General features: G+C 33.7%; 2 protein-coding genes across 4 annotated transcripts; one reads left to right on the forward strand and one right to left on the reverse strand.

Annotated features, from left to right (window-relative positions):
- The first annotated feature begins 62 nt into the window (after positions 1 to 62).
- On the forward strand, positions 63 to 2583 carry LOC7469369 (ubiquitin-like-conjugating enzyme ATG10). 3 transcript variants are annotated; one of them, XM_024585642.2, is made up of 6 exons: positions 63 to 370; positions 470 to 520; positions 604 to 687; positions 863 to 962; positions 1291 to 1388; positions 1928 to 2583. In XM_024585642.2, the coding sequence occupies exons 1-6, from the start codon at positions 206 to 208 to the stop codon at positions 1985 to 1987; spliced, it is 558 nt and encodes a 185-aa protein (XP_024441410.2). In that variant the 5' UTR covers positions 63 to 205; the 3' UTR covers positions 1988 to 2583. The 3 variants fall into 3 exon arrangements, with proteins under 3 accessions (XP_024441410.2, XP_024441409.2, XP_002320561.4); XM_024585641.2 differs by lacking the exon at positions 1928 to 2583 and adding an exon at positions 1516 to 1896; XM_002320525.4 differs by having other exon boundaries at positions 70 to 370; positions 1968 to 2583.
- Positions 2536 to 8924, reverse strand: LOC7469370 (uncharacterized). The gene is made up of 9 exons (XM_006375539.3): positions 8736 to 8924; positions 8310 to 8400; positions 7918 to 7997; positions 7363 to 7465; positions 7081 to 7237; positions 6737 to 6865; positions 6487 to 6573; positions 5631 to 5675; positions 2536 to 3139 (listed from the first exon to the last, which is right to left on the reverse strand). The coding sequence occupies exons 1-9, from the start codon at positions 8860 to 8862 to the stop codon at positions 2999 to 3001; spliced, it is 960 nt and encodes a 319-aa protein (XP_006375601.2). The 5' UTR covers positions 8863 to 8924; the 3' UTR covers positions 2536 to 2998.
- Positions 8925 to 10172: the final 1248 nt, after the last annotated feature.

Genomic DNA, 10172 nt, shown 5'->3' on the forward strand with positions numbered 1-10172 from the left:
CACCTCAACTTTATAAATTAAGATCATGATTTAAGTTTAACAACTCACGTTTTTTCTTATTATTTTTCTTAAATATTTAATATTACTGGTTGTCAGAGAAAAAAAAAATCAAGTCTTTGATTGATTGTCGCCTACGGCCTACCTATCAGAATCAAGGGGCGTTTGTTTATATATTGCAGAAACATCTTCTCAAGTGGGCAAAATCATGAGTTGTTTTTCTTCGTCTTGGGATGGAACCCTCTCGCAGAATGATTTCTCTGTTGCTGCTCACGTTTTTACCGAGAGATGGGAGAGGAATAACTCTTCTTCCCCTTCATGGTTTTGGGTCAATTCTCCAAAAGGACCTCCTTTCCTTGCTTCTTCTCAACATGTTGCTGTTCTTTCTTTCTTATCGATTTCTTTTTAACCTTCAATTCCTCCTTTGCTTCTCTTACTTTTTGTTTGTTTTATCTTTCCTTTCTTTTCCCAGGTGGAGGGATACTTGTCTTTGGAGAGCATGTGTGTTCTTGTCTCAGCTGAGGTCTGCTCTGGTCTTCATCAAATAATGAACCTCTAATTCCTTAAGTTTAACCCCAGAAATTGTTATTGAATTTTTTTTTACAGGATAGTAATGAAGAAGTAAGTTGCACTGTGGAAGAGGAGGCTGGTTTCTCTGAGATAGAAGGGGCAGCTGATAGTGCCACACTGGTATTTCCTTCCTCCTTCCTCAGATAGTCAATGTTTTATGTTACTGTTTCTTCATACAGGCTTAAGCTCGTGTAGCTAGAAACTTGCTCTTGTGGAAGTTATGTGTTACAATTATCCCCCTTTTCACTCTCATCTTCTTGCCATTATCGATGTTGTTCTTGTCCTTTGCTGCCAGGTTCAAAGCAATCGTCATGAAGCGCATTACTACGATTTTCATATAGTCTATAGTGCATCATACAGGGTTCCTGTGCTATATTTCCGTGCATACTGCAGTGGTATGTGCTTCTCTCTTTCTCTATGCTGATGGACATACATGTATATTATGCACGCACACCTCTTAAATTTTGTGAACATCTTGGTATCTAGAGTTATGTCTTCCATCTGACTCTTTACCAAACTATTCTTACAGTCACTGATCCTAAATGATCCAACGTAATCTAAATAAAGATAATTCAACGAATTGAACAATTCTAAATGTTGGGCTGATATTATTCTAGGCTTCTAGCTGTAAATGACAGAGGAATTGAGCCATTGTGTCGATGCTTGTTTTCACAGTGATGTCAATGAGTTGTTTGAACATACTGATTTTTGTTGAGTGTATAGATGGAAGGCCGTTGCTGTTGAATGAAATTGAAAAGGACCTTCCAGCGTGCTCCTCGAAGGTGTTGTTGGAAACAAAGTGGACTTTCATAACTCAGGAGGTGCATTTTCTTCTTCTTTTTTCTTCTCAATTATCAGTCCGCAATTGTTTTCTGATTTTCTCTAATTTTGTTTATTTGTTAAATTGCAACAAAACCATTAGATAGATATGATCCTTGTTTCTGGTAGGATGAACAAGGAGACCGTTTTTTAAGAGTGAGTCCATGTTTGCTCGGGTTGGGGGTACCGCGCATATGATTTTGTATAATCAAGGAATGCACCAGTTGATTCACAGAAATCTTTAATTTTTTTGAGCACTATCAAGCTGGAAGCATTTTTATTTCATGAATATATCGTAAGTGTTTATATGATGAGATCTACACTTGTCTGGTGTCCGGCCATGCAAACATTGAAGGGATAATACACATGGATTGGATGACTTTGGGCACTGACTGCATACAGTTTCCCTCTCCGGATAATGAAAAATAACATACTAATTTTATTCAGTAGCTGCTTCTGCATGTATTTTGGATATTGATCAAGCATTACTTGTCAATTCTTCTTGAGAAAGACTTGTGTTTAATTGTTGAATTCATGCAAGGGACTTGGAAATGGTAACTCGTTGAATGTCATCAATTCAGGAGCATCCATTCTTGAATAGGCCATGGTACAAATTACATCCATGTGGGACCAGTGAATGGATGAAGTTGCTTTGCCTTGGCGATGAGGTTGCAGCTAAGAATGGACTGGCCATTGAACTATATCTGGTGTCATGGTTCTCGGTCGTTGGGCAGGTGGTTGGTCTCAAGACCCCCTTAGAAATGGTGAAAAAATCAGTGTAATCGACGGCAATGCTTCGGACAAAAAATGAACTTAGCAGTAAATGGCTTAAAGAAGTGGATTTCTACTCTTGCAGTGAGCTCTGATGCGTGCGTGTTGAATCGTGTTACTACTCTCTGTACGAAGCAGGGAAGCATCCTGGATCCAATTCTGACGATTCCTATGCCTTATGTCAGGCTGTTCTTCGTGTTTTTGTTCCGTAGTTTAAATTCTTCATCGATGATCCTAGAAATCGTTTCTTATTGCATAAGCGTTTTATACCCTTTTGATTTCCATAAAATTTGGATCAATGATCCACACCTCGTTTGTCTATCTTGGTGACTACTATATGGATGATTGAAAGATGGCAGGCCTGTAAACCTCAATTCATAAACAAAATATTTCTGTAAAGGTTTATTCAAGAATTGTCTTTTACAATTGTAAGGCTGTAGTTTTTCTACAAGAGATTACATGCATTAAGTTGTAAATCGAACACATTGTCAGCTGTCTCCAAAGCAGGAGAGCGAGATTTACATCAGAAAGGTGGAGAACGCATTGAGCTTGACAAACTGGACTCCTCACCAGCATAACGCAAAAAACAAAAAAACAAATCAACTGTAACGTGCGAGAAAATCACATAATTAAGGTCATAGGAGATTGGGTGATAGCATCACGTCTTGCATTTCTTGTGCTTTCAATTCTAGGAAAAAAAAAATATAGCTGGATGTAATTTACATGCATTAGAAGCCATGGATTCTTGTTTCTGTAAGGTGCGAGTGGACTTCACATGGAACATGATTCATCCATGGGGTCCTGGCATGATGCGAAGTCTTTCTTTTCATGCCAGTAGTGATCATTCTGCACTATTTTCATGTATTCGACTGAAGTGCACAAGAAATTCTATGTTACCCTCAGCACCCTTTAGAGGAGACTCAATCCAACCATTGCTGCGGAATCCAAAGCCCTCCACGCCTTTTGTTATCTTCTCTAGAACCTACACAATAGAAGCAAATTCATTCCATATTTTTGCTTAGCACTATCATGTAATTTCTACTCTTGTTTATTTTGTGAATTATCTCAATTGTCCAGTGAATCTAGAAGCAAATTTATTACATTTTTGGCCTTATAATTCATAAATAATATCATATAAGATATTACTCCAACAAATACATTCTGCCAGCTTTTGCCATATATATACACCAGGTAACCCATGCTCCGCCGCAGATTAGATAAAAAAAAAATTGAAGACAAAAGTGATGTTCAGTTGACAAAAACACATTTTAAAAAAGTTGAAAAAAAAAAAAATTATCAACCCATGTACACCCATTAAACTCGTGACCTGTCATTTGACAAGTAATAAACTTGGAAAAACCTTAAAGCTTAATTTTTGACTAACCAAATGTTGAATTACTAAATTAAAAAAATAAATCAAATATACAAAAGGAAAAAAAATAGCAATTATAAGTTAAAAAACAACCCGAGGCTACTTAGGCCAACCCGCCTAATCTACAAGTCAGGTTATGAGACCAGGATAACCCAATAAAAAGTTAAATAAAAGGTTATGAGACCTAGGATAACCTAATAAAAAGTTAAATAAAAAAAAATAACGATACCTATTTTTTTAAAAAAACCAATGTTAAATGTTGAATCATGAGATGAAAAGGATTAGAAATATAACAATTATACGCTAAAAAAAAGCTTGAGCTCACCTAGATCAATTTGCCAAACTCACGGGTCAGGTCATAAAATCAAGATAATTTCATAGAGAAAGGAAAACGAAGAAAATCACGAAACCCAATTAAAAAAAAAACCCAATGTCGAAACATGATATGGAACAACAATAAATAAATAAAAAATGATGCCAACTCTTGTTAGCTTATAAAACCCAGGTTATATTATCAGAAGCATCAAATATGAAAAAAACAGGAAGATCAATTCCCAATAAATTAAATATTAAAAGATAAAATAAAATAAAAACAATAACACAAAAGGGTCCAAAAGAAAAAATTAGTTATTAAAAGGAAAAAAAAAGAAGCACTAACTACCTAGGTTAACCTGTCAAACCCACAAATTAGATCATGAGATCGGGATAACTCTATAAAAAAAATGAAGAAAACCATGAAGCCTGTTTTTTTTTATACCATTGTTGAGTAATGAGACCGAAAAGAAAAAAAGTAAAAAAAATAAAAATACAGAACCCATGCCAGCTTATAAAACCTGTGACTCAAGCTATTTGATTGAAGGCACTAAATCTGAAAAAACCACAATTCTCAAACTTAAAAAAATCAATTGTTAAATTAAAAAAAAAATCACCAAAAAAATTCAAAAGAAATAATATAAATTATAAGAACGAGGGAAAACTTTGAAAGAAAAATAAATTCCACAAAATAATTAAAAAATAAAACCACTAAAAAAATAAGGATCAAATCTAAAAAAAAATAACAAATTAAAAATCTTGATTGAAGGATAAAATTGAAAACAATTGAAAGTTTACGAAAAAAAGAAAAAAAAAGAAAGGAAAAAAAAGAACTTGAGCTAAATTTAACAAATTAAAAAAATAAAAATACTAGATTGAAGGATGTAATTTAAAAAAAAAAAACTCACAAAAGGATCAAGGATAAAAATTAACAAATTAAAAGAATGAGTACTGATACACAAATATACCCAACCAGAGGGACTATCCTGAAATTTTAAATGCCAAGCATGAATCTCAAGGGAGGAGAGAGAGAAAGAAGGCATTTCCAGCGACAATCCATCCATAAAAAAAGCAACACGCGCTGCCTAGGATGGAAGAGGACGTCGTGAGGAATCAAATGACATGATTGGAGAATTTATTGGCCGTTGTATGAAGGTGCCGCGCCGCCGAAGCATGGTGACCTCTCCCATGCGCCTGACAACTTCTGTTTTATTTTTTTATTTTTTAATCACTTTAAAAGACCAATCTACCCCTCAACTAATCTGCTTATAACTAAAAACACTCACGTAAAAACACAAAATTACCCCTAAACCAAGCCTTAATAAATTCTAAGATAAATGTTAATTTCGTGATTTCACTATGCTAAGAATAATGAAAATACACAAATTCCCCGAAAGAAAAGCATAATTAATTCTTACATAAAGGGTAAAGTAGTAATTAAACTGTGAAAAAAAAACATGAAATCTCAAAAAAGCCTCTGGCAACCAAATATGCAAGTGTTTTCTTTCAAGGATAGTGAAGGTTTTTCATTGCTAAAAAAAAAAGAAGATGAAAACATGTTTATATCCCTACCAAAAATAAGAATGACAAATGGATGACATGGAAAGGAAAGGCAAAAACATCATTTGACTATTCCAATCCATGGTAAATTCTCTCTTGTGCTACAGTGGATATCTCACACCCTATATATTTTTGGTAATATATATATATATATATATATATTGTGAATTGAAAATCTTGAGAATCATGTTGCGAAAAAAGATTCAGAGATGGCCTGGGGGATGCATACCTCTTGGTGGACTTGGGAATCTCTTACTATCCCGCCACTTCCTACCTGAGAAGGGACTATGAATTATTTATTCTGGAGATGATAATTAAACTGTGTTCCCCAAGGAAGAACAAAGGCTAACTTGCAAAATACAATGAAAAGACCATTTGTATCAACTCAAGCCTAAGAAAAAGGCACACTACGAGTCCACATATAGCCAGCCATTCGAAAAGAAACTAAAGTTATTGGAAAGTGTTTTTCAAACATAAAACGGCCAGCTCATTTTATATCATGTACACTACTAGTACTACTAACCCATGTAGACCGGTGGTCATGACATACAAAAAACTGAAAAAGAAAAAAAAATAGGATAAGCTACTACTCCACCACCAAGGCATGTTTAATACTTTCTTCCACTTAAGTCTGCTGTAATGTTTATTACATTATGTGGCAAATTCTAGTAAAAAAATAAAAGAAAAAAAAAGTGCATAAATTGGGCTATGCAAAAGGCTGCTATGCTAATGCTCTTGCTTGATTGGAATTTGAAATCTTAAGCCAAAGCCTAAACTTTTCACCTTTATTGTAAATGGTTCTGCATGAAAAAGTAATCAGATTTAACTAATTTGAAACATCTTTCTTTAGCCATAATTGAATGGTGAAGACAATCATAAACAAAGGTAAACCTAAAGAAGTCTTTAAAAGTATTTTTTAGAGAAAAAAGGTAAACCTAAAGCATTATTACCAAAAAATTAGAAAGGTTTTCTTTCAAGTTTTGTGTAGACACACTTCATAGATTCAATTTTCGACAATAATCTGGATTACAATTGGATAGCAGTTAAAATTTAAAGACAGGAATATTAAAATTCTACTTTCTTACTTGAGATCTGCGAGCTTCAAATTGAGGTTTAACCAGGGTCACTAACGTTGCCTCTTCCTTCATGACATTCACTACAGCAGGCATGACCTACAAAAATAACTAAAGTCTTTGAAGCACCACAAAAAGGTATAACACAACCTTGGACTAAAGAGGCCTCTCCCATGAAAGGAGAAAAAGGAGTGGCTGAATGAAACAGTAAAAAATCTGTAAATATAGCAAGAAACTATTTTACCAATGTTTGAAGGCTTACCAGGAGAATAGAGATGAATGAGAGGTCCAGAGTCACCAAATCAACTTTTTGGGGGAGTTCAGAGAGGTATCTTAAGTTTGTTCTTTCTATCACACAAACACGTTCATCTCGACGTATCTTGTCTGCCACCTGATGTGGAAGTCACTGTAAATATTTATCAACAGCCACTAAGAAACCACCACCAAGACTATGATGTCTAAAGGTTGCATACACCATCATTTATAGAGCAACAAAAGTCATGATCTTACCAGTAAGAGTTTCCTGTTTAAAGGTCAGCTACGCCATCATTTCTAGAACAAAAGTCTATATAAATTTGCTATAATAAAAAATAAAGATTTACATACCTGTCCATAACCTACATCAACTCCATAAACAAATGATGCACCATACTGAAGCAAGCAATCAGTAAATCCTCCAGTGGACAATCCTGAATCCAGAGCTACTTTGCCAGCTACATCAACATCCAGTTTTTCAATGGCAGCTTCTAGTTTATATCCTGCCCTGGATTAGCAAACCAAAAAGTAAAGTTCAACACTTCAAGCCTCACAACCCTGACCAAATTTACTGCAGACTGGAATTTCATGTATTCAAATTGCATTACGAGTTGTTTCAGGGGGGGTAATCACCTACATACATATTTTGGAACTACAGCAATTATCTCAACAACAGATTTCTCAGACACAGGTGTGCCAGCTTTGTTCGCCACCTTTCCATCCACAAATACTTTACCTACACCAAAACATATCAAACTATTAAACTCAAACTCCCAACATCAACTATGCTTAATATTACGACGATGAATGAAAATTGAGGAGTTTACAAAGCAGGCTATCTCTCAGACATGACACTGTTACATAGTAGTATATGAACAAACTCAGCTATTAAGCAACACAAATTGCCATGCTCATACAGAGGAAACTAGTAATGTGCAACAATAACAACACTTTGCGGCAGACTTACATTAGCTAAAATCCATACCAGGTATTTGTTTCCCATAATATTCATGGGAGAAAAACTGGATTTATAACCTCTTCCTTGTCAAAGTAACTAAATCATAGGGCTAGAGAATGTTGATAATACAATTAAGTTATTTCACCAGTTATTGAAAAAGGTTGTTTGATTGCTTAGCTTGCAGCGGACTAAAAACTTGAGGTGATCACCAATTCAAGAATATGGCTAACCTTGTAAAATCCATGATTGTATAAATGTTCGGCTGTATTGCTGGAACCTTTCAAGACATATTTCATCCAGCCTCCGTTTCCTGAAATTGTCAAAAGTAAAAAAGTGAAACAATGAAAAGAATATATAAAAGAGCTTTTGAGACAAGTTCAGACACTAATTGCACAACTTACCGTCCTTTCTTGATTCCTGAATACATGGTGTTTAAATTAGAAAAAAATCGTAGTTTAATGCTATTTCCTGTTTCTTATAAGCACTTAATATGGTGGATAAAAGCATGACTAAAATTAACAAGCTGAGCAAGCAAGCGAAAGCAATGGGAAGTAAGCATGGAAATGTATGTATGGTATAACATGGGAAACACAATGAGAAGAGGAAGGATAGCTTAGCTTACTTTTTAGGTAGTTGAAACTTTCCAGCCTTAGCAGGAGCAGCAGCAAAGCTTCTAATTGGACTGCAGTGCATTTCTGGTTTGACCCATCTAACTGAAAGTTCAAGAAAGGAAATAACAACAATAATAATGATAATGCAAGTTAAGAAGCTGCTGCTCAGAAATGAACAAGTCTGTTATTTCATCAATTAGCAAAATCAATTTGAAGAAAATCAAACACCCACCCCATATATAATAATAATAATAAAAATAATAATAATCAACAGCAACAACATTAAGGAAAAGAAATCCCCTTAAAGACTAATGGGTCATCATGATAAAAGAAAAACTCCCTTTCTTATGATGTTAATTTATGAAGCCTCCAAGTGTTTGTGAAAATTACTGACTGCATGGAAAGATGCATGGGGAAGGAGGGAAAGAGAAGAAAACCTGGAGGAAGATTAGAAGCGTAGTAGTGGTGGCAGTGGTAGGATCTGGATAAGAGAAGCAAGCTTGAATTTTCAGAACTACAGGCGGAGCGTGAGAAAATAATGGGAAGCTTGAGATACTGCGCCATTTTTTTGCCTTCGCTGCTCCTGTCTAGCTCCAGGCTTCCAGCCGCACTCCAATATCAACGTCCTATTTTATAGTCAGAGATGACTTGTCGTAAATATTTATAAACGACGTGTAGCCTTGTAGGTAGTTTTTAAAAACCGAATAAAATCGCAAAATCCGCTTTCAATTCTCTAGGGATTCGTCTGCTTAAAATATGTCAAGCAAATCCAAATTATCCGACTTTAACTATGGATGAAATTAGATAATATAAATATTATAAATAAATTGATTTTTTTAAATATCTTTACAATTAATTATCAAATATATTAAAAAAATACTTTAAAAAATAAATAGTTTCATTAAGCATTATCTCTCCCGATCAACTTCAACTATTCATTGAATAACACATCTTTTTATTATTTTAATCATCAAACTTTTTTTATTTATATTTTTATTATCCCCAGTTATATTAACATGGTTTTATACATTTCTATTTCTTTCAATTTGCATTTGCTTCATATGAAAAACATGGAGGAATATTTCAATGATGAATTAAAAATTAAATTTTTCAAAACACAATTTTATTGATAGTTAAAAATAAATAAATAAATAATGATAAAATTTAAGAAAAAAAACTCCAATTGGATATTATCACCAAAAACTTCAATTTACTCCCTAAAGTTTTAGTTTACCTATTTATTTGGTCCTTATTGTTTTAGAATTTCACTTTTCAATCCAAAACTTTATTTTTTTTTTATTTAAGTCCTTGTATGCTAAGAGAGAACAATGTCAAAACATATTGTGAAGAAAGAGTGCATGGATGATGACATTCTATCCATTATAAAAACTTATCTTAATGTCATCTTAATGTTAATGGATTTGTCTTTTTAAGAAGAATTCAACGAGGGTGATGTTGTCTTTTAACCATACTTGAAAAAAAGTAGATTGAGATCCTTAAAATTTTTTATTTATTGTTTTTTTGATATAAAGATTAGAGGCTGTTTTGGGGTTCAAAATGAATTTGTTAAGGTTTCTAGATTTTTTCTATGTTTTCAAGTAAAAACAAATTGAAAATGTGTTTTTAAAATCCAAAAACTTGATGTGATTTTTTGGTTATTGGAGGTGACCTAAAATTAGTGCAACAGATAATAAGTCAATTTATTATAAAAGACGACTTGTCGTCCATTATAAATACAAGTGTAGATGATGAGTTATCCACTCCTTTAAAAAAGAAAAGAAAAAAAAAATATTTAAGTGCGCAGTCTTGGCCTGCAAGTCACAACAACTTCCCACTTTTTTTAGCTTTTTATTAATTTTTTATTTAAATTTTCA

Source organism: Populus trichocarpa, chromosome 14, assembly GCF_000002775.5.
Source record: "Populus trichocarpa isolate Nisqually-1 chromosome 14, P.trichocarpa_v4.1, whole genome shotgun sequence".
Taxonomy (NCBI): Eukaryota; Viridiplantae; Streptophyta; class Magnoliopsida; order Malpighiales; family Salicaceae; genus Populus; species Populus trichocarpa.